Consider the following 25,750-nt stretch of genomic DNA (forward strand, 5'->3'; position numbering starts at 1 on the left):
GTTACGTACTACTGCAGATAAAGTTAATAAAGTCTTCTTTTGTCTGTTAGATTAGAACAATGGCAGCACACTGGAGATCAAAAGAATAGTTTATTGTCTCCCTGCTGGCAGTTAGAATCTCACCTCTTTTGCTTTGCCTTGCTCTAGGTGATTATCTCTCCCTTTTACTTACCACACACACACACACACACACACGCCCTTACAGGCATGCACACCCTCTTTAAATGCACGGCGTTATAGCGTTACAAATCGCTAAAGCTAACCTGGGCTCATTTAACAACAAAGTTTAACATGAGACATGAGACTAATGCCGACCTTACACTAAACGATGATGTCCGCTGTCGCAGACTATTTTCCAATATCGGAATGAAATCATGAGAGTCTTGCTACAGTGTCTACTGTCATCTCAATCGTTTGATCATAAAACTCAGTCCAAGTCAGTCTTTTTTTCCCGTTGTTTGATATTATCGTAAGTTTTAAGTTTGCGTATTAAATCACGTGAACATTGTCAACAACCAATGGGTGCGCTCCCTCCAGCTTCAAACAGGAAGCAGCAAATGGCTAGAGCCAGTATTGTTTATGGTTGCTATAGAGGGAAATTTGCCGATTTTCAACTCTTCTGAAGCACGTCAATGGAAGTTTTACCGGCGGATAAACACGGACCTCCGGGTACTGCCACCATTCATCTGCATGTACGCCATAACTGAAAATCGGAAAAACTGCCTTAACGCTAGCGGTTAGCTGATTGTCTTTAGATGTGAGATGGTGTCAGACTTTATTCTTTTTTAAAGTTTGTTTAAAGTGTAGCCTAGGGTAAGCATAAACGTACCTGGATGAGTGTATGTCTTTCCTACTTCTAGAGGGGTTTGTGCTCACCCAGACTCTGCAAATTTTTTGGGGCATTTTAGGCCTTTATTTATAGGACAGCTGAAGCCATGATAGGGGAGAGCTACCCAGCATAAATTGTATGTACTGACTAGTTAATGTATTAAAGTTTTATTCACATTAATCACACAGTAATGCTTATTAAAATATCATGTGATTCATGCACCAGCGCCTGCGGTCTGTTTCAGGACCTCCACAATGCTGTTAGCACCATTAGCACCCGACACTGGGTTTTGTGCTGGCTAGCTTCAGGTTGCTGTAGTTGCCAGTTCGAGGCCAGCTGTGGCTGTGTCCCCGGGGCTGTTGTCTGCTATCATCCTGACGAAGTCTGTCTGTCTGCTGGGAAGGAGGCAGACGCACCGGGGTGCCCTAGCTGGCTATAGCATTAGATTATTTGCCTACCCATACAGCTGATGTTTTGTGGCAAATTTAATCATATGTTAGCCCACGATTGGTCAAAACAATCATACTAAAAATAACTTTGAGTGTATTTAACATTGTAATTTTGTAACATTACTGTACGGTTTAGCCATCAAACATCACCATGAGCCATTTGTCACCGTAGCACTTCACAAAGCTGGATCAATATTGAAATATATCAAAACGTATTGTTGTGTTTTTAACGGAAGTTAGAGCAGCTAGAGGGGTTAATATATGACGCCATTGGGCGACCAAATGTGTCATTGATTAAAATTACAGATTTTTCTGAATTTGAACATTGTTGGAAACATTTGGGATAATGTAAGTACACAGCTTAGCAAAATAAATAACATAGGTATAGTCGTTTTTATACATTTTAATGCAGAAATATCACAAATTATCTTTAAGGAAAGTGGTCCAGAAGTGGCCCTTATACTCAGTTGAATAATCTAATCCTATAATAAATACATACAATACATGCAGGGCTCCAGGCTATAACCACTCAAGTGCAATTTGTCAATGCTTTTTTGCAAAAAGAACAACACACAACTGTGCCTAACGCACAGACCTTACATTTCAAAGCAGGCTAGTACCATCCATCATCATTTGGCTATTCACCTATTATTACTATTATCAATAAATTCATTACATTTATCTTATTATATTAACTTACTTTTAAACATTAACCACGCCTCCCTCTCTTTTCTTATTCAGAAAGGTAATTTTGGTGTTTGTGATGCAGGAAAAAAAAATCCTTACAACATGGGCTGTCACCCAAATACACAACATTATGGTTATTTGATTTCAATCATTTCTGGACAAAAGTGGCATTTTATGATAGGGAGGTTTTTCATGGTAAACATTTATAATAATATATATAATAATGGGACAAAAGACAGTATGGTAAAAATCTAGAATTGTCATACCAAACATGGAATGATACTAAAAATGTGTGTGTGTGTGTGTGTGTGTGTGTGTGTGTGTGTGTGTGTGTGTGTGTGTGTGTGTGTGTGTGTGTGTGTGTGTGTGTGTGTGTGTGTGTGTGTGTGTCAATTATGGTTACACAAATACTAGCCCATATATTAGATTTCTTTTTCATATATTGTCTTTTTAACACAAATTTCCATGTAATATTGGGTTGACAAACTTAGGTCATCCACACGAACCCTGTGACAAAGTGTAATCATTGAAGGTAAATTTGTCATGTTATGTGTGTACCATAACTTTGGGGGTCTGTTAGTTGAACAATAAGAAAGGGAATGAAGGAAGGAAGGAAGGATTGAAGAAGGAAAGGAGACGAGGACGCCCCAGACACTGTTGGGTCGCTTCCTGCTGTGTTTCTTCGCCTCCGTTCACCTCCATTCACACAGTAAATAAAAGCATGGAGGCTCCGACTCTCGGGATCTAATACCGAACAGCGGGGGGTAAAGACACCGCATGCGCTCTCCCTTTCACCAAAACACACAGGAAGGAAGCAGGACAGCGGCGGACGCTTTGCCATTTGGATTTAACTCGTTTTACGTGGAAGAGAGGGTTGTAGTTGGAGAGGAGCGGGGCAGCCCGCCGTGCTGAGCATGAAGCGGACGGCTGTAGTGGCCAGGCACAATGGCCTCGTCTCTCCGCTGGGGAACAACAACTCCGGGGCTTCGAGCATCGTCTCACCACCACAGCCGAGAGCCACTAGTATCTCCGCTTCTGCCGACAGTGGTGTTGGCGGTGGGATGGACGGCCTGCTGGATTTCTCCAAAGGCCCCACCGTCAAAACCGAGCTGGTCTGTAAATGGATTGACCGAACTTCTTCGAGACCGAGGCTTGGGCGGACGGCGACATCCGTCTGCGACCAAACTTTCAGCTCCATGCACGAGCTGGTGGACCACGTCACCACCGAGCATGTAGCAGCGGGGCTCGAGACCCTCAGTCATGTCTGCATGTGGGACGAGTGTATGCGCGGCGGGAAGGCATTCAAAGCCAAATACAAACTCATCAACCACATTCGCGTGCACACCGGGGAGAAGCCTTTTTCATGCGCATTTCCCAACTGCGGCAAGATGTTCGCACGCTCCGAGAACCTCAAGATCCACACGCGCACGCACACTGGTAGGGTCTCATGATTCTGTGACTACACGCCGAGCGCTGTGATACAGTCATTATAGTCTTTAAATCCGTGTCACCCGTTTAGACAGCAGCCTCCTGACAGAGAATAAAGAGGTTAATAGATATTGTTCCCAGTCTGCTAGGAATCCCCTCCATGTTTACGTAGGCACAGTTCAGTACCCCATTCACATCCGGCCTTCATTGCTTCCTTGTTTCCTAGAGGAATCATAGGTCGAAACTGCAGCTCAGGAGTCATGCAAGGTGACAGGAAGCAGGACAAAGCAGCTGGATTGTGAGAGAGGGAAAAGGATTAGTGCAGAATCTAATTGATTCGATGTACACAAAAGAACTGAGTGTGTTGAGAAATTCATATGGTTATAGTTGTCATTTCAATTCCCAGCCTACATAAAACATAGTTTGCAGGGATTTTATTATTTATCACAATTACCCAGAATCAGGCCAATATTATGTCAATGTGTGCAGTTTTAAGTATTCAGTTGCCAGTTGTTTAAAATGTGGCATTCCATTTATGCTGCTTTCTACTTACACACCTTTTGTGAAGGGATTATAAGCTGTAACTAATATATTTTGTAATGGTCAATGAATCATTTATTCATGCTCTATAGATGAATTATAAGTTGTCAATCCCTTGTGTTTTGTTTGCTTGCTTGTTTTTTCATGGTTTTATTAGACAGTGTAAGGGAAGATAGCATTGATAAACTTTAACATAGGTCCCAGAATAGACTCGGACAATGTTCAAGTTTCAAGGTTTCTTTATTAGTACCCAAGGGTAAATTTGTTATGCAGATAGAGGAAAACCACAGCAATACATATTCAAAGGACATAAAAGCAAATACCATGCAATGTAGACATAGTGATAATGTTATTAGTATCTTAAACTCTCAGGCTACCAGGACACCCCACCAAAATCTATTTAAACAACCTAACATTTACAACTGAACACTTGAGTCATTATTTTTAGAATCAAATTTACTAATAAATCTAATTCCAGATGCTCTACTAACTTAAGTTTAACCTGATAAACTAAGCTGGCTAAAAAGACAAAGCAAGTGCAATGATGGAGCCATGGGGATTTTTTCACAACCTGGCAGCCCCAAAGTTGTTTTTGTTAATTGCTTAAAACAAATCTATGAAAAAATACTAAATAATTTAATACATTTTATAAAGCCCTTAGTTACAACGTTTGCAAAGCGTGCCATATTAGAAAGCATTACCATCTATTAGAGCTGGGCAATATATCTATATTATATGGATATGGCATAAGTATTGTCTTTTTCCTGGTTTTAAAGGCTGCATTACAGTAAAGTTATGCCATTTTCTGAACTTACCAGACTGTTGTAACTGTTCTATTATTTGCCTTTACCCACTTAGTCATTATTATCCACATTACTGATGATTATTTATAAAAAAAATGTCATTGTATAAATATTTTGTGAAAGCACCAATAGTCAACACTACAATACCGTTGCGGTATCGATAATCGAGGTATTTGGTCAAAAATATCGTGATATTTGATTTTCTCCATATCCCCATATCTACCATCGTGTAAATGGGGTTGACGAAATATTAGAAACACTTTTTAGTAGAATGCAATACTTTTCTTTCGACAGGACCATCAAACTACAGCTTCTAAAATGAACATAACGTTGAATTAACCCCAATGAACAACTAAACAAAAAAGTCAACATTAGAACCTCCATGCAGGCAGGATTTAGTGCAGAGCTATTGAATTAGACTGTAATAGCTAGCTTTAGCTAGGTGGACCCTTTTAGCTCTATTAGATGTCCATGGGGTGATGAAATAATGCTGTAAAAGAATTGATAACCTTTTATCATTCCAAAAACACAAACAACCCCCACAGTACAAACTTTAGACAGTGACCACAATAACTAATCCAACTTAGGTCCAGGGTACAACACTAGTATGATGTCTACTGTACATAGAACATGACATACCCAGAGATAGCTGTACACACACCTAAATGTGAGACATTATTATCACATAGGAATATAGAAACACCCCCATTCCAGTTGACAGTGACAAATGACCACATAACATTTTAATAACAAATTAAAACAATTAGGTAGAATTAAAACAAGGAGGAATATATTATATATATATATATATATATATATATATATATATATTATAACATTTTACCTGTAATTAGTAAAATAGTTGTGAGTGTTTGACCAATATATATTCAGAACAATGTCCAAGCCTTACAGAAATGGCACAAAACATTTAAACCTATCGATTAGATATTCAATTATATCGGTTTATGCCATTCTACAATTGTAGATGGTGAATTATCAGTCAGAATAATAGCTTCTTTTTCATGAGAGTCTTTAATACAGTGAGTGGGTAAACTCAGAGGCAAACAATGAGGATATGTCACATTAAAGAGCAAGTTAAGTTTACCAACATTTTGCCCCAGTACTCCAATATGGATTCATGTCCACATACAGTCCCTCTAAATCCCACCTTTACATGACAATTTGAGCACAATTATGTGTCAAAGGTGGGATGGGGTTACCTTTAAGCAGTGCAATATTTTAAATTTTTAGTCCTCTCTAAAACTTTATCCAATCACCAGGCTCCTCTTTTCTCTCTTGTCCTCTTTATTTAATGTGAACGAAGCTTGATTGTTATTTTTTAGGACATAGTGCAAATGTCTCAACTGAGTTTAATCAGTATTGCTCAAAGAGAACTTGAGTTATGAAACTTCAGATTTTGGTACTTTCCCCCAGAGCACGTACACCAAAAGTTTTTTGATTGATGGCAGCCATGTTTTTGGACCAATCTAGCTCAATTGTAATGTGTTGGTGTATCTGCTGTATAAATGTGGTGTTGATACAGTCAAAATCCCAAATGGTAAATGAAATGTGTATTATGCAAATTAGCAAAAAATCCATCATGGTGGCCTTTATTGTCTAGGTTTTGTCCAAATATTGTCCAGTTATCTTTTAAAGAGCAGATAGAGTTGGATATGTGTGTCAAATTTCAAGTCAATCTGACTCGTTTTTTTAACTTTATTATAGCGCCACCATCAGGCTGATTGGGGTCATATTTCTTGTGAAGCATTTGCATTTGCATCATTTAAAATTATGCGGCAAAGTATCGTGTCTCTAGCTCATAGCACACAGCAAATTAACCAACAGCATAAGACAACAAATAATAACTAAAAATTGTATTTCCTACAGAAAATGTCAGTGCTGACAGCAGAAATAAAATGGCAAAGTAAATAAAATGTAGTAATTTTTTCAAATATCTGTTAGCTGCAGGAAATAGATGCAGTGAATTTTTTTTATGTGCTATTCAGAGCTGCACTCATGTCACTGGTTGACACCCTAATTTGAATTGTCAGTTTTCCAATATACATGCTATCCCAAATTACATATCTAAAAAAAAGCATATTAACAGCAAAATGTTGTTGCAAACCCCTTTTCATTTCTCCCTACTTTTATATGATTAATAAGCCTCTCTTTCACTTCTTGCAAGGCATACCATTGCATTTATATTTGAACATGACCCAGTTCTTCATCCACAGGAATATTCCAATATAATCTCTTCATAATAACTTAGTTTGGCTCTCAAAGTACGGTAAATGGTATTTTCTTTCAATCCCATACAGTACACCATATTTTTAACACTGGCAGTTTTCTTCCAGTTTAAGGCAATAAGAAACTTTACATGTAATGTGCACACACTCTAAACTCTTTTGCTCTTAAATGAATGAACTAAATTTAACAATTCCATGTGTACTAAAGAAACATTAAACTCTCAAGAATCCTCAAGATTTCTTTTTAATCACCTCCTTCCAAATCTCTTTTACCTGAACACAGCCCCATCTTCAATGAATAAGAGTTCCTTGTCGCTCAACACATTTAACACACCATAGGCCAAAATGCACTCAGTAGTATATCCACCAGGTGGTGGAGAAAAGTTGGTGTCTCTTCAACTGTACCAGTACTTAGGGGCCCATTCTAGAGTGTGATGATAATGAGTGTGATGTTTGTGTTGCAGGTGAGAAGCCATTCCAGTGTGATTATTGTGAGCGACGCTTCGCCAACAGCAGCGACCGGAAGAAGCATTCACAGGTCCACACAGCCTCGAAGCCCTACGACTGCAAAGCCCTGGGCTGCACCAAGTCCTACACCCACCCCAGCTCCCTGCGCAAACACATGAAGGTTCACGTCAAGTCGTCACCTACCTCTGAACCCCAGGACGTGTACGACTCCATCCCTCATCAACTCCAACAACCTCATCAAGCCCTCCTCGAGCCCCTCGACCTTAAAATGAATCGCCTCTCTCCATCACTTGCCAATAAAAACACAAATTTTCCTCTCCTGTCCAATCACCAATTGGATATCAGCTCAGCCAGCGAAGTTGACCATAAGCTGCTGCTGCGGAGTTCATCGCCAATGACAATGCCTCTGGATCTCTCTCTGTCAGGCCTGAAGAGTCAGCTGGCCCAGAAGCAGCAGAGTGGTAGGACCCAGCGGAGGAGCCAGCGCTCAGTCAACCCAGCCTTACCTCAGTTGTCTAACATTAAGGAGTGGTATGTCTGTACCAGGAGTACAGCACCACACTTTCCTCTACTTCACCCAGACCACATCAAATCAGAACCTAGTGATGATGAGGAGTATGTCACGTAGGACGGAGGGACTGAGAATTTGGTCTTGATGAACATATATTATCAGACCCAGGTCAGGCCAAGAGAATGCTCTGTGGAATCATAGTTGCTGTAAATTTCCAGAACCAGCAGTTGTATGGTTCAACATCAGAGGCCCTGCTAAGATGGAGAAGGCTGTGATCAGATGGAGACCTTTTTTTTACTTTGTCTCTAATACAAAACTCAGCTTGGCGATCATCACTATCTGTGGACCGAAAAGCAATGGCTCAAATGTTGTCAGAAGGGACAAGAGGAATTCCATCATTATGGTTATCAAACAAAATGTTTGACAAAAAAACTGCAAGATATCCAATCAGTGCTAGCTAGCTTACCTGAGCTAACAAAGGGGATGACATTGTACAAATGGACCAGGCGATGTTGGGTACTGCTCTGCTTGCTTTTAAAGAATATGAAGAGGGTGTGTGTACATGATGACCTCTCTAGGGAGACAGATTATTGACCAATTTATCTAAGCGCTCCACCTAAATGAAGCAATTTTAAGGGCTACATTGACACTGATAGAAGGTGGTTAATGTTATCCTGAGGTCAATATAGCTCTGTACACATGGTACCCCGACAGGTCCAAAACAGCAGGCACACAGGTTGGAGGTGAGCGTGTGCCTGTTATGGCCCCAGTATGTTTTAAACAAACTAGTTTGTACATCAGATCAGAAATTGTTTGAAGCAGCTGATTTTGCGGTCAGAACGGGGTTTTTAAATGCTGTTAGGTGATCAAGCACTTTGTTTAAAGCAAACTGATGCCTTTACTTATAAACCATTGGTAGTAACTTGTTCAAACGTGTTTTATGTGATCACAGTCTAATCCAACACAGTAGCCAGCAGTGAAGCTACAGTTTGAAGACCATAGGGACTGTTCCTTCTTTGTACTGATCATTAAGTGTCTTCTTAACCTCTTCAACTCTATGGACCTTTCAGTGGGTTAATTGCCTGCATCTGTTTACACTCCATCTACAATTAAGTCAAGACCCCAAGGTTTCCAAAATTACCATATATGTCATACACATATTCCTTTAACATGAAAATGTGTATTAAATGATGCACAAGACATCTATTGTTTTCCCTTTGATCAAATGGTGCAGCCATAAAAAGTGGAATCTTGGATTTGAAAATTTACTCAATGTCGCTTCAATGAATCAACGAAACGAGCAGAATGTATTGTGAAAGATTGTGGTAGAGCTTGGAAAAATATTTTGTCTATGTTTGAACTTACTGCATTGAGAACACTTTAAACTTAGTAATAAGTGACTTATATCAATATACATTATCCATCAACTAGTAGGACATATCAAGCTGGATTTGAACCTGAGTTCTAAGAAAATCTAGCTGAAGCAGATTGTTTAAACATACAATGAGACAGAATTTAAATTATATTTTAAAGGGAAATTAAGGCTGATTTATGGTTGTACGTGACTCTACGTAGAGCCTAAGTAAGTGGCTTATGCCGTTGTGAGGATTTATACTTGTGTGCTACTGTGTCTGCGTCATTCTAGCGCATGTCTTTAAGAGAATTGAAGAGCAGAGCCAGTATGTAGTATGTGCGTGTGTGCCCTTGATTTTTGGTTTTAAAGTGTGTACAACCCAGGTCTTACAACCTTAAAACTGAAAGTGAGCACACCTGAAATCTCTCTAATAATCCCTCATTGCACAGGAAAACTGGGTGCAGTAAGTAAGTACAGTACATCAAAATTGGAGTAGGAAGTGAGTCTGTAAACTGTGATGGATGTTCTCAAGGGTTATCTTGGGAAATCATTTTAGTGTTTATCTTCCAAGTACGTTTGGCTAATGTGGGGGTTTGTTTAAAACCTTTTAAGTCACTTTTCCCCCAAGCTATTAACTTAGTGTGTACATTATTATTACTGGCAGGAATGATGGACAAAACAGCAAATAACACCAAGGTTGAATGAAACTGGAATTTCCCTTTAAACAATTTAAATGATTTGAGAATTGTGAGTTTCAATTTCATTTAGGTTTACTTACGACAAATCAATCTGGAAGTCATGAGTGGAGAGGGTACAGGGAAGTATATATAGTAAGTGCAGAACAAAATTGGACAGACAGAATTGTGTCATTAAAGTTTTGATTCTCAAGCAATAATCTCTAGACAAGAGCAAGCAACTACTCGCACCCAGTTTATGAAGTTCGTATTATTTTCATGGTCATCACGTTGAAACAGTGATTTGCACCATCACCTCACAGTTGTGGCCTTTCTGTAGGGAGTTCACATGTCTGTGTGGGTTTTCTCCCACAGTCCAAACACATACAGGTCTGATTAATTGGAAACTGAATTAGCTGTAGGTGTGAATAGTTGTCTGTCCATATATGTGGTAACTTCTCAAGGTGTACCATGCCTTTCACACAATGTGAGTTGGGATAGGCTCCAGCTCTCTGTCTCATGTTATCAAGTGCTCAGAATCTCTCAGCTAATGAAAACTAGGAACTACCCAATCAGCTTGTTGCTTCAAATTGTTTGAGTACAAATCTGTCCCTGGGTTATCATAAATGTTGCCCTACAGATTGATTAATTTTGCCTCGTGATAGGGCAGACATTTCAGAGTTATTGATCACTGAATAGCACATATTTGTTTTAAAGAGAAAGGCTTTTTGATGCAGTATCACACCATGACCACCAGAACTCATTGAAGGTTTCCAATTCAGACACCTTCTGAACAATTCATTGTCTAAAAACATGTTCAACGCAGCAGATGCAAGATACAGTCAGCTAATATGAACTCCAGTGAGATCAACATTTCCTTTCACCCTTTCCCACCCCAACCCTCTGAATTAGCAACACTAAGTCACAATGATGTGTGAGTAAACGAGTGAATAAGAAATTTAATTAAAACCAACCAACCTTACTGAAGTTTCTTGCTATTGAGTAATGTCAGAGTTTTTATCAACCATTTTTGTCGATTTTACTCAGTAATCAGTACTGTATCTTGGTGACTCTCTGGAAACAGGTGAAAGTACAGCATATGTCTGTCCTTGTATCATGATTATTAACAAGGCTCATCAGGCTTTAAAAGAACAAGCTAACGTTATGATTTAGTGTGAGGTCAAGAGATTTGACACAAATCTGACCACAGAGCAGCTGAAAGGATTCATATCCAGTGTGCCTGAGGAGCACTGGAACTACTACACCACCTAAGCATTAAAAAGCTCATTCTTGATCTTGGAAATATTATTCAACCATTATCTGTAACTGCTCACATTCACACCTACGGGCAATTTAGAGTCGCCAATTAACCTAAACTGCATGTCTGTAGACTGGGGGAAGAAACTGCAAAACCCAGAGATAATCCACAATTACGTGGGGAGAACATGCAAACTTCACATATAAGGGTTCGAACCCTGACCCTCCTGATCTAAGGCACCATGCAGCCCTTGGAAATACTAGTAAGTAGCCCATGGAATATGATGTCTTACTGTACCACTAGCTGAACTGTTGAAGTGATAATAGTTGGTCTCACTAGATGAATGCTTTCTTCTAACCACATAATTCAAGCCAACTAAATGAATCTGTATCCTGGTGCTAGGTTTAATGATTAATTGACGTCAGGGATGAATCAGATATACACTGCCTGCTCAGACTGCTTCCCAATAAGCTGTTTGTAAAGTTAGCATAGGCCAATGCCATTTTAGGAAAGACCCATCGTCAATCTGCATTTCCCAGTGTCCCACAGTACTGATGCGTGTGAGATCCTTTTACACCAAACCTGATGACCGGTGTCTATCTGTTTTAACAAGAAAAAGACACTAGCAGTATGTGTCTACATTAGTCAAGAGTTTTAAGAAGAGTATGATGAATTTTGTTGTCAGACTTACAATGTAAAGGACTCTGTCATGGTCCATAATTTAAAAGACAGTGTCACAAATACACTGAACGAATAGTATATAAGTTAGCAAGAATATTTATTTGTTTGTTTTTTAAATTATTATTAAAAAACTTGTAGCCCACATACTTGTTGGAGGCACTAGCAAGTTTCTGATAGGTTACTTACTAATGGTGAGTAAAATTGCATTTTTCATGCAGGTCCACTGGTTTACAGTCACATGCAGTCATCACAGAGCAATACAAAAAAATCTAAAATGAATTTCTCAATGAATTGTTTTTCTCATGCACATGAAAGTGTAATTTGTTAAATAAACCATTTAAATCCTAATAACTTATTATTAGTCTTCTGTTAAGCACATATGAAGCAGGCACAGCTACTACTACTACTACTACTACAACAACAGCTTCTTAATTATTCTTTTGATGTCCAGGAATGCAGACAGGATTTTACTAATTAGTTTTTTTTGTGTGGATAAGAATTATTTTTTCCTAATTTAATTTGAAAAATAACCAGTAGTATTTCGGCTGTAGGCCTACTATTTGTTCATTTTTTGTGGCTTAACTTCTTATTTTAAAAATTTATTATTTTTAATTTATGTTTTGTTATTTTATTAATCAAATACAGCATCTGTGACCCTTTTCTTTCAACCACAAAAAGGCTACATAGGCTTCACAGGATCTGACAGACTTGAGCCAGGCCAAATATTTTTGAAAAACCTTTAAATTAGACAACGAAGTTATCCTGGCAGACTATTCCGAGCAACTGATTTCCACATAAATTGAAAGCTACACATGGTAACACGTTGTTCAAACCTTCACGCGGACGGAAATGACGATATGGGCTCAGTGTCCTCAGCAGTAGCTGCCTGTGTCCACCCCTCTGTCATCAAGTGACCAGGATTACTGATGTGGAGCTGACTTCGATTTTCAGGTGGGTGGATTGTATATGTGGATTCATGGACTTGATACTTCCGTGTGACGTGAATTTCTGACTTTTTTGATATTAGTGGAATGCAGCATTTAACACAGATTCTGCACAAAAATTACAATTTAGTGTGGTTTTGTAAGTCAATAGTTCCCAATGTGGGTCAGGCCCTTAACATTGTAAGGGGCCTGACCCACATTGGGTCACAAGATAAATCTGCTTGGTTGTGATGATTAACAGGAGAGAAAAACAAACAAAAACATATTTCTGCTACGCAAAGGTATGTTATTTCAGACTTTCATCTCATCTTAGCTTTGTTCATTTAAAAAATCTGGATATGTTACCTTCTTCAGGGCTCTAGGGAGTGCTGTTCTAAATGGATGGCAAAATGGCATTTGACAAAAACTTAGATTTGAAGGATTCACTTTAAATACAACATACACAGCTGACCCCACAAAACTCCAGCCAATGTGGAGAAACACAAATAGAGCACTAACATTTCTCTTTGAATCCAGAGAGCACAGGGACCCACGTGCATCTGTCTTTTATATATTTATGTATTTTGCTACCTTGGTTAATTTAGTCTGAAAAAGGAGAAGTAAAATATATAGTCTTAAAGAAAACATGCTCATTTGGGTTTTCTACTAGAACATATTTACATGCATTAATGTAAACCACATGATTTTTCTCATATTGCCTACTGCTGCATCTGCTGTATGCAGACCTCAACAACCAAACCATAGACTGTAAACATAATGGACATAATATCGATGACGTCACCCATTGGTTTGTGGACTGAAAACATGGACAACACCCAAAAACAAGTGAATGGCTATTTCAATACAATATACACCATACCTGCCAACATTTGGTTTACAAGACCCGCTGTGTTTTCATGTGTTGGGTAATGTTTTTTCCCGCCATGCGCTACCATAAAATCAATGCGACACACCTTACAAAAAGCGTGGAGGTTGTCGATATGACTAGGTAAGATGCATGTAAATTGTTGCGCCCAACACTGTTGATATTTACAGCTAAATTTCGATTTCTTTGCGGGAACACCGCCTTCACCTACCTTTTTTATCGGCTCGCTTTCAACTGCGCTAATGGGTTGCCAGGTTGAGGTGACAAACGGGTTGAAAATTGTGTGAATAGGATGCGTTTCATACAAGATCTGGCAACTAGTCAACTTTAGACAAACATATTGGATCCGATTATTTATAAAGGAGTTTGGGCCATGCAAAAAACGGGAGTGTTGGCATGTATGATATATACAGGGCCATGGATACACATTGCTAAGCCTCTGTCGTGATTGACAGGTTGGCATACAGCCACGCCCTAAAGCATTTCCTGCTTTATCGTCTATTTTAAAATAAATGGGACCATAATTTACAAAATGAATATCATGCTGTATTGAATTGAAGAAGATTTGAAACTAGTGATTAATGTGAATGAACGAATGAATGAAAATGTTTACTGAGGTAATAAATCGAGTGAGAAGTAGGGTCATTTCCCCATAGACCTCTATTGGAAACAGACTTCTTTTTGCAACCATTGGAGTCGCCCCCTGCTTTAAATAAGATAGAATGCAGATGTAAGGCACTTCCGCATTGCGCATATCTCTTACAGTGGAAATGCATTAAGAAGAGATCATTTCACGACCAGTAGGTTACGGTAGGGCTGGATGATTAATCGAAAAATAATCGAAACCGAAATTCAGAGCCTATAACCGACATAATTTTACCAAGTCGATTATTTCGGTCTTTTAATCCTATCAATATTTCTGTGCTGCCCATTGTGTGTTAATGACTCCGCCTGTTTACATTAAAACTTAATTTACTTTTTTATTTTTATTTCATTGTAAAATCTACAGTTGTAGATTTAAGTTCAGTTGTTTGAAATATTTAATAAATAAGCATTAATTGCTATCTGTGTGTTGTTTCCTTATTTTAGAATCACAAAGATAGGATTATGCACTCTTTCATTAGAAAAAATAACCGTGAACATATTTACAGTAGCCTATAAGAAAATATATATTTTTTTAAATAATCGTTCAATAATCGTAATCAAGGTAACTTCTTCGATTAATCGTGATTATGATTTTAGCCAAAATCGTCCAGCCCTAGGCTATGGACGGGAGGAACAATTAGAGCAACCAAGAGTTTGAACCAAGTTGAAAAATGGACTTATTTTCTAAAAATTGCCCCACAATAAATTCAATGAATCTTGTTTCTTGACAGAAAATCTATGATGTACCCACCAGACAAAAGGAACAATTACTAGGATTTTGACTAGCATGTCTTCTGCCAAAGATTTTTTAAGGCAGCGTTTCTTGTTTGCTGGTATGATGATGAACGATGATGAATGAATAAAGTTGCGAGAAAAAAAATATGATTGGCGTTGACGCCTCTCCCTCCACCAATCTTGTCTCTTTAAAGCTAATACGTCATTGACCGTCACCGTCACAGTTTGGCAACATGGCGGCGCACAGGGTCTCTCCATCACTGAACAGGCTGCTGTTTGCTGTAAAGGTGAGCTGTTCACACTTTTTGCTGTAGAGGTGAGCTGTTCACAGCAAAGTGCGAGCTCGTTGACCAAACTAACAGCCGTGTGTTTACTATCAGCAGAATGACATGATGGCTGTTAGCATAAGTCCAACACCTGCTAATGACAAGTAGGACAGTCCTGAACGTTCTTGATGGAACAGGTATAAAGATAACCTAAACATGGAACGTCCTTAGATGAGATAATAAGCGAAGGAACCGCTTTGCTAAAATTGGAAAAACGTATGCTGCTAAAAGCTTGACAAGTACATTTTTTGTTTGTTTTTTTAGCCAGAAAGAGACTGAATCCAGTCCGACTTTGACAGACAGGCTGTACTCCAAACGTGTGTATAAAACAAGTTCTGGTACGATGGTGCTGAACATTAACACATTATATCTGTTTAAACAACAGTAATTGCATTTTATTGACCTTAGCGAGACATCGCTGGATCGCTTTCAAGGGGTCCAGGCTGCAGCTTTAACTTGTTTGACTGGGTCCTCTAAAGTCTAATGTTTCACCAGATCAGTCCACTAGGGGGCCCCCAAGTAAAATTGATCGTTGGGCCCCTAGAGGCCACCTGCTTGTGATACTTTGGTTAAACACATTAGGAGCAAAATTTTAAGCAAACTGGTTCACCCTCAAACATAGCATAGCTTTTTCATTCTAAAACTGAGCCTTCATGCTAAGGGAGGTTTGAGTCCGAGCATGTGTGCATGTTAATTATTCTGCATTCCAAATGAATAAAGGCACTTTAAATGGTTTGAAAACTATTGTTCTGTACAAACCACTTTGCTTCTGTTTGGATACAAGTTGGTAATTTCCTCAAGGCTTGTGCATTAGAAGGGCCTCACTCACAAAGTTGTTTTTTGATTTTTCACTCATATAAAATATCACATTTCGGGTGCCTGGGTAGCTCACCTGGTAGAGCAGGTGCCCTTATATAGAGGTTTACTCCTCAAAGCAGCGGGCCGGGGTTTGACTCTGCCCTGCGGCCCTTTGCTACATGTCATTCCCCCTCTCGCTCCCTTTTCATGTCTTCAGCTGTCCTATATAAATAAAGGCCCGAAAATGCCCAAAAAATAATCTTTTAAAAAAAAAAAGCTGCCAAAATATCACATTTCTTTATTGTCATTCTACCAAGCTCAATATGATCAGGCGGCACAGTGCAACTTTAGTACTTGTTTTTGTATCAAAGTCGTATTACAAGTGCTTTCACACTTGATAAAACCATATATATTGAGTTTCATTTTTTCATGCTGGTCCAAGCCAGGCCCCCATGAAGTGTGTCAAGCTTTGAAGCCAATTTGACAAACCGTGGAATTGCAACTTCTTTGTCCTTCACGTTATGCCATTCCTATAGACCTTCATGGCGAAAGCGACCTCTGTAAATCAGTGAATAACACCCGCAAACACCCGCAAACTATCAGAAATTGATCCATCCGGTAACATTTGGAAAGTCTAGAAGAAAATAAATCGTTTAATCCCTTTTTTAAAGTAAGCTCAGCGCTAAACCAGAAGCAGCTGGCCGAAGTCTCTATTGCACCTGCTCTATATACTGTAAAAATAAGTCCTGCTCCATGCCGTGCTTTGAAGCAAAACGAACCTAGCGGGCAGGTGGTGGATTTGCAACTCCCGGGCCGACGGTAATGCCCTATGGCCCAAAAAGACTTTCCCCATAGATTTACATGGGGAAAGACACATCTGTAAATTAGTGGATAATTATTTTTGAGCATCACAACCCCCCGTGAAATCACTATCAGATCTGGTCCGATATAACACCATCCCCCTCTTCCATGCGCACTGGTTCCGTCACCATCCACTATCCATTACCCCATGTCCCTCCTGCTTGCTTCTCCCTGCCTTCCATCCCTATTGCGGATATCATCCGTGATTCTTCTGTCTTCCTTCCTTCCGCCACTCACTCCACCACTTTGCTTCCATTTCCTTCCACTTCCTCCATTCCATTCCCTACTCCTCCCCCCATCCTATTCCTCCACTCCATATCCTCCTTCCTTCCTTTCCCCTATCTCTCTACCGTTCCTTTCTCCTCCTCCATTCCATTACTTTCCTTCCTCCCACTCCTTCCACTATATTCTACCCTCGCTTTCCACTTTCTTCCTCTATTTACCCTACTCCATTTTTTCCATTACTCCATCTCTATTCTGTCCATTCCTTCCTCCTCTCTCCCTTCCCCTCTCTCCCATTCCCCTTCTTATCCCTTCTTCCCTTCCTCCTTTCTATATCCATTCCTCCCCCTTCCTCCATTTTCCTCATTCCTTCGTCTGTTCTTTCCATTCCTATATATCTCCCTCTCATTCTACCTCTTTATATCCGTCTCCATTCCATTTCTTCCCTCTCCCCCTCTTTCTCTTCTTCCTCTCACTTTCTATTCCTTCCTCCCTGCTTTCCTCCTTTCCTTTCTTTCTCTGTGTAGTACCATGCCATCTCCATATCCTCCTTGTCCTCTATCCCTTCCACTATTATTCTATATACAACTCCATTCCTTCTTCTTCTTTATCCTTCCCCTTCCATTATTCCCCTTTAGCCATTATTTCTCTTTCCTTCCTCCACCTTCTGGCGTCTTTCTGCCATCCTTTCTTTCGTTGCTGTGTCCATCTCCACCACCACCTGGGCTTCTGTTTATTATATGTATATATATATTTCATTCCCTCCGTGCCTCCTTCCACAGATGCTGTCCTTCCAGTTTACTCTATGAATATTTCTTTCCTTTCACTATTCGTTTCTTTTCTTCGTGTTATGGCTTCATCTGTTTATTCCTTATTCCTCCACTCTACCTCCAGTGGTCCACTCTTTCCTTTCGTGTGCTGTCCTCCTCTCTCTCTATTTCCCTGGGCTGTCCTTCCGTGTCTTTCACTCTTTTCCTCCCTCTTTCGTGTTCTTCTTCCACCTGTCGTCTTCTGTCTCTTTTCTGTATATATATATGCCTGTCTTGTTCTCTCTCTGTGTCTGCCTGCCTGCTGTGCTCTCTCTCCTTTTATATATATGTCTATATATCTCTTTTCCTGTCTTATGTATATATGTGTCTGTTTCTCTCTCTCTCTGTGTGTATGTATGTGTGTGTGTGTGTGTGCCTGCATATATATATGTGAAAATTGTTATATATATGTGTCTCTTTATATATGTGTGTGTGCTGTTTGTCTCTATATATATATACTCCTGCTCTCTCTCTCTGTGTGCACTGTATGTATATATGTGTGCATGCGTGCTCTCTCTCTCTCTCTCTGTGTCTCTCGTGTGCATATATGTGCCTGCGTGTGTGTGTCTGCCTGCATGTGTTGTGTGTATGTGTGCCTGTCTGTGTGTGTGTGTGTGTGTGCTGTGTCTCTCATGTGTGTCTCTGTCTCTCTGTGTGTATGTATATATGTATATATGTATATGTATATATATGTATATGTATATATGTATATATGTGTATGTATATATGTATATATGTGTATATGTATATATGTATATATATATATGTATATATGTATATATGTGTATATATATATATATGTATATGTTATATATGTATATATGTGTGTATATATGTATATATATATTATATATATATATATGTATATATATATATATATATATATATATATATATATATATATATATATATATGTATATATATATATATATATATGTATATATATATATGTATGTATGTATGTGTGTGTGTGTGTGTGTGTGTGTATGTAAGGATGAACAGAACATGTTTAACCACAAACTTGGCTTTGTTCCTTTTTTTTGGCAGATTTTTGTTAATAGTACATACTTAACACATAGCAACCTGTACCTATATACGGTAATTCTCAGCATTGTATTTGACATTGACCATAGAGCGAAGCACGAGTTGTTAATGTTGTTTTTCCATCAGGTGATGAAGACATGTCATAAGATGGGCATCCAGACTGTAGCTGTTCACAGTGATGTAGACTCCAGTGCTGTGAGTTTCCATCTGTTTTCATCCAGTGTTAAAAATTCTGTATTTCCCAGGAAATTCTTGTTAACATCTACTCGTTTTTAAGCCTGGTGTGTACTGAAAACTCATGTATGTGTAACCGGTGGACTTCTGCATTGTATAACGTTATATTTTATACACCAGGATCTCTTTAGGATGATGTCTGTTTATTCTAGTGATAAACGAAAATAAACAGATCTTGTCATACATCAGAATGGCCCGCTCCAACTTCTCTCCCAAATGGTATTACAAAAAGGGGCATATTAACAATTGACCCATATACACACATTAACACATATACAAAACCGAAGTTAGCTTTGTCTGCTGCGAATTTAAGCTAGCTACACTAACTCTTAAAAACGTGTAAAACAACAATAAAGTGACAAAAGTCTGTTGAAATCAAGATGTAGAAAGACATAAAATTATGGGGATCAAAAATATAAACAAAATAATACAAGAAATAATGGAATGAATTCAAGTAATGAATGAGCCAAAAATAAATTACACTCACCTCTCCCAAACGGTATTCCAAAAGGGGAGAGGGAAAGGGGGCACAAGGGATTTACAGTCACAGGACCACGGAAGAAGAAATAAAGGAGGGGCTCTGACCTCTAACACATGCATATAGTCACATGAAATGCATCTTTATAACAGAAATCCCAGAGTTTCTGTTGAAACCTAACTATATAAGGTGGGGATGTTTTGGATTGTTGTTTTGGAGTCTTCAGGGCTCATAGAATGTCTTTCTCACTTAATCTGGATTGAACTTCCCTTTGTATGTGTGTATCTAGGTTCATGTAAAGATGGCTGATGAAGCAGTGTGTGTTGGCCCCGCCCCCACCAGTAAGAGCTACCTGAACATGGATGCCATCATGGACGCCATCAGAGTGACTGGAGCACAAGCTGTAAGCATTTACATGGCTCTTGTTACATTATGTGACTGTGGTAGGTGACATGCATGACACTCTGCGTACTTGATACACCCATCAAGACTAGGGTTGGGTACCGAACCCTGTACCGGTACCAGTACCGACTGAATCACGTACCGACCGAGTATTGGTTCACGTAAAATCAAACCGTGCAAAATTTTGGTACCTGAGAGTAAGTGCCAGCTGATCTTATCTGTCCTCTCTGCATGTTGACAGAGAGCGGAGCTCCGACACACGCACGCACGCCTGCAGAGGTGCAGATGGAGCAAACTAGCTGCAGTTTTGTTGAAGTCACAGTGAATGCCGATAAAGTGGTTTCAAGTATGGTTACAGTTTTTCACGCAGACACCACTCACTGTGATATGATATTAATGGTGAGCCGAAAGCAGTCGTGATGCTGTTGACGTTACGGTACAGATCCATATGTCCGACACGACTGAAGCGTGGTGTCGCGACGTCATACAGCCATGGTTGATGCTCCACGCCCCTGACCAGCAGCTGATTGGACGAACGCGTGACGTGGGTTTGGCTACTCGAGAATTTCAACAGAGTGTCATAGCGGCTCGTTGAGAATACGATCTCGTATTTTACAAAAATAGTTCACCGAAATGTTTGTTTCTGAAAACATTTTAAGCGAGAAATAGGCCATGCAGTTGCTGAATCTGTCTTCATTTCAGATCAACAAAGATTTTCGTCTACTTCTACTGGATAGTCGCGTCGCGTTCAACGCGATTCATTTGCATAAAGCTGGGCAGCGCCGCCTTCCCGGAATGCCGCCTTCCCGGAATGCTTTGCGTGCGCGTTGAAATCGCTTGACGTCACCCATAGGAATAGAGCGGGGTGCGATGCGACAGAAGCGTCGCACGGACAAGTGAATCTGCACCGTTACACTTCCTGTGAGACAACAGTGGGTTCTATGCCCTGGGGACTGACTGACAGGCTGATGTTGTAAGGCAAGGCAACTTTATTTCTACAGCACCTTTTTAAAATTGCAAGGCAATTTTAATGTGTTTTACATGAAACATTAAGGAGCAATTTAAAATGGTCATGATGAAAATAAAACTTTACAAATACATAAATAAAAGTTTAATAATTATTCAATTTAAGAAGTTGTAGGGACGGGTTTGGGAGGAGAGTGAGAGGGGTTTATTTTTATTTAATTTCTGTCAGTGTAAAATATTTTAAATAAATGACATAATGTTCTACGTAAATAGGATAAATAGGTTTGGAGTTATTTTTACAACTGAAATAATGTTTTTGTAATTGCAGAGGGAAAGTACAGACAAAAGTACCGTTGGGTACAGGGAACCGAATTTCAGGTACCGGTATCGGTACTCATTGGTTAAGATGCGAAAGGTACCCCAGGTATTATTCAAGACAACATGTAGGTCCTCCAAACGGTAAATCATGTGACTGCATCACATTTCACAGAGCTGTGTCAAGAGGTTCAGTTATTGTATAGTGGAGTGTAATTCTAGTGCAACATAAAAAAAGAGAGAAGAACCTAAACAACAACAAAAACACTATCAAGAACAAGAAATATACGGCACCAACAAAGACACTATAAACAACAAGTATTGACATGGGTCTTATTGACAATATTCTATTTCGATATAAGTCCTTCTATATCTTTAACGATACTGTATATCAGGATGAATGATGTTTTCTGGTAATTCAACAAATAGTCTATATGAAATAACTACGTGTTGAAGCTTATTTTGGTATACTCATTTGTGAATTAAATACTTAACTTTTTCTCATTTTATTAAGAACTTGAGTGCAAAATTGACATAGCACTAAGAACGGTCAAGGATCAGTACGTAAATATTGCTGTAATGCAGTTTGGCTGCTGTTTTTTTTTTTTTTTTTTTCTTTCATTGAGATAGAAACTATATAGAAAAATATACTGTGGCCTCACAGCAAGAAGGTCCCGGGTTTGAACCCAGGTTGTCCCGGGCCTTTCTGTGTGGAGTTTGCATGTTCTCCCCGTGTCTGCATGAGGTATTCTCCGGGTGCTCTGGTTTCCCCCACCACTAAAAACATGTTCCGCTTCCTCTCACTTAATTGGAAGTCGCCAGCTAAATGACAGGTAATGTAATATAGAGGATTGCGCCCATGTATTGGTAGGTATTAACAATCTCCACTGTGTTATTTGCTATGACAGTCTGAGAGGAAGTGGGTGTTTTTTTTTTTCTCTAAAAATCAATCAGCATGTCCTTCCTTTTGCTTGTATTGATCTTGAGGTGAGAAGCTTGACCCTCGTCTAAAAAGCACTCCTCTTTGTAGCAGACTGACAACTGCTTTGTGTTTTAAAGACTTTGAAACAATCAAAGTTTTTTTGTTTGTTTGTAAAGGTTCATCCTGGCTATGGGTTTCTCTCTGAAAACAAAGAATTTGCAAAGCGACTGGTGAGTAAAATGTAGAATCAGCACCACACACACACACACACACACACACACACACACACACACACACACACACTCTTATTTTCTTTTATCACACACTTTACTACCATGAGTTCAAAATAAATCCATGACAAATACATGCCAAGGTAATTGATTACTGCTTTGGGGGTGAGACATGCATTTGTTGCTGATGTATTTACAGTCTTTGACCTATTTATGATTTATTTTAGTATCATTAACAGAAAATATTTGTGTTAATGAATGATCCACAAATGTTTAATGAAAGTATGGATTAGGGATGTGGAGGCTTGTGCAACTATGGAGGATAAAGGGCCATTCACACCAAGAACAATTTGATGAATGGAACACTGACAGCCAATCATAATCCATCTAAATTTACAATAGGACACGGCAGATGACATTGCGGAGAGAAAACTTTTATAAAGGATTTGGTTTTTCTCCTCCTCACGGTGTATTTTCACCATATGTGTGTTTTTTAAAACCTTTGTATTTTTGAAAGTATTTCTCATGTCATCCATTGAGAGTGAATCTTGTGTTTTGGATGTTATTATCATACTGTTGAGGATGTGTTGGTGTTTTTGTTCTGCACATATCTGACACACACCTGCTTGTTCTCATCACTGGCTCTCTGTATGTGCAGCGGTCCCTGGGGTACTGCCAGAAGACAAAAACCTTTATATTTTTAGGTTAATTAAATGTACCCGAATTCACGAAATATGTAGAATATTAATTATTAATAAATGGGATGGAATACAAAAAATAAAGATAAAAATATACAATAAGGGAAAGATTGTCCAAAGGTGTATACAAGTTGGGGAATATGTATAAAATGTACAACTACTTAAATAATATTTATAAAGATGCAGTTTGAACTTAGCAGTATTGTGATGAATATGTGTCTTATCTAACACTCAGTGATGAAGTGTTTAAAAAGTTGTATTGCCTATGGTAGTAATGATTTCTTGTATTTTGTCCCACATTAGAGAAGTTATTTTGTTAGCATTTATAAAACCACCTCCAGTCAGGTTTTTACGGTACTTTAATTGTTATTAAATGCTAAAATAAAAGTGTATGCATTTGTGTTTGAAGGAATAGTTTTCCTGACTCTAGCTGTACTACACACACAGACATGAGATTGATCTTTTTTTTTTCACTCTCTGAAAGAAAACAAATAAGTGTATTTACTAAAATGTTGAACTATTGCTTTAAAAAACCAGGCTCACATTTTACTGGCAATTACAATTGTAGTTACTAAAAACATGGACAATAAACCTCAGTATTATGTTTCATCTTTTTTAGGAAGTTGGATGATAGATTTACTAAATGCAAACATATCTGTGGTATTGTAAGTCAGATATGGTAAATTTCATGGTAGTATCTTTTGTTACTAGGCAGCAGAAGGCGTGGCATTCATTGGCCCAGACACCCATGCTATAATGGCAATGGGGGATAAAATTGAGAGCAAGCTGATCGCTAAGGCTGCAAACGTCAACACTATCCCAGGATATGATGGAGTTGTCAAGGTATGGGCACACATAAAGTACACCGGAATGTTCCCTTTATGGGGCACACTCCCTATTCATTTTTTTTTTTTTTTTTTTTAATCAGTATCATTTTTTACAAACGGTAATGGGCAATACTAAAAGTATGATTCATTGTTTCCTGTTTCAACAGTAAGATTTTTTTTTTTTTCATTTAACTTGTGCACAAAACATTTTTACCAAAAACAAGAAATTTAGACAGTCATCACATACAAATAACTTTCAAGATGGTGTGGTACAAGATCATTTTCATTCACCACTAGGATCAATTAGCCTCCAGACAAACAATTTATTGTAACAATACAAGCCAGTTCAAAGCATGGATGAGACAATCGCTGCATAGTTGTCAGTAATGCCTTGGTTCCTCAGCAGTAACCATAAACCCTTCTCTGTGTCAGACTGCTGAGGAAGCTGTGAAGATCGCACAGGACATTGGTAAGTCGGGAGTGTGTGTTCCGTTCCCATTCAGCTCTTCTATTGCAGAAATGTTCTACGTACACTTGTAAGGGACATTTATGTCAGGCAATTAACTGGTGTATTATTGTAGCAGAATGATTTAGAAATATACTAATTACTAGTATAAAGAAGTTTATTTTATACAGTTTTTTGATAATTTGGTTGAATGGGTTTATTCCTATTTTATAAAAAAAAAAAAAAAAAAAAGCAAAGCAAACGAAGGTGGGCAAGTAATGTAATCCGTGTATCTGTAATCTTATGGCTGACCACCGTGTAACACCAACGACCTTAGCAAGCCTAGTGGAGGCACATTCTAATGCCAGGCGTGAACTAACGTACTGAGAGCTGTCCACTTGTGATCGGATCACCCAGGATGCATTTTAATGCCAGGTCTGTTGTTGCTAGGCTACCCAGTGATGATCAAAGCATCTGCAGGAGGAGGAGGGAAAGGAATGAGGATTGCTTGGAATGCTGAGGAGACAAGGTATTGTATTCCTGTTTCAGTCACACACTCAATGTACACTATCTACAGTGGGGCAAAAAAGTATTTAGTCAGCCACCAATTGTGCAAGTCTCCCACTTAAAAAGATGAGAGGCCTGTAATTTTCATCATAGGTACACTTCAACTATGAGAGACAAAATGAGAAAAGAAAATCACATTGTAGGATTTTTAATGAATTAATTGGTAAATTCCTCGGTAAAATAAGTATTTGGTCACCTACAAACAAGCAAGATTTCTGGATCTCACAGACCTGTAAGTTCTTCTTTAAGAGGCTCCTCTGTCCTCCACTCGTTACCTGTATTAATGGCACCTGTTTGAACTTGGTATCAGTATAAAAGACACCTGTCCACAACCTTAAACAGTCACACTCCAAACTCCACTATGGCCAAGACCAAAGAGCTGTCAAAGGACACCAGAAACAAAATTGTAGACCTGCACCAGGCTGGAAAGACTGAATCTGCAATAGGTAAGCAGCTTGGTGTGAAGAAATCAACTGTGGGAGCAATTAT

At 38.9% G+C, this 25,750-nt stretch overlaps 2 protein-coding genes across 2 annotated transcripts in view; both read left to right on the forward strand.

Moving 5' to 3' along the window:
• Positions 1–2,642: 2,642 nt before the first annotated feature.
• LOC120548236 (zinc finger protein ZIC 4-like) lies at positions 2,643–10,971 on the forward strand. The gene is made up of 2 exons (XM_039784340.1): positions 2,643–3,402; positions 7,447–10,971. The coding sequence occupies exons 1-2, from the start codon at positions 2,880–2,882 to the stop codon at positions 8,076–8,078; spliced, it is 1,155 nt and encodes a 384-aa protein (XP_039640274.1). The 5' UTR covers positions 2,643–2,879; the 3' UTR covers positions 8,079–10,971.
• A 4,360-nt stretch (positions 10,972–15,331) lies between these two features.
• Positions 15,332–25,750, forward strand: part of pcca (propionyl-CoA carboxylase subunit alpha) — a 38,732-nt gene continuing 28,313 nt past the window's right edge. Inside the window, exons 1-7 of the mRNA XM_039783504.1 lie at positions 15,332–15,404; positions 19,304–19,372; positions 20,179–20,292; positions 22,671–22,724; positions 24,134–24,265; positions 24,682–24,718; positions 25,145–25,223. Coding sequence (XP_039639438.1) covers positions 15,351–15,404; positions 19,304–19,372; positions 20,179–20,292; positions 22,671–22,724; positions 24,134–24,265; positions 24,682–24,718; positions 25,145–25,223 — 539 coding nt within the window. The 5' untranslated portion in view covers positions 15,332–15,350. The remainder of the gene's footprint in view (positions 15,405–19,303; positions 19,373–20,178; positions 20,293–22,670; positions 22,725–24,133; positions 24,266–24,681; positions 24,719–25,144; positions 25,224–25,750) is intronic.

The sequence above is a fragment of the Perca fluviatilis genome, chromosome 19 (assembly GCF_010015445.1).
Source record: "Perca fluviatilis chromosome 19, GENO_Pfluv_1.0, whole genome shotgun sequence".
Lineage (NCBI taxonomy): Eukaryota > Metazoa > Chordata > Actinopteri > Perciformes > Percidae > Perca > Perca fluviatilis.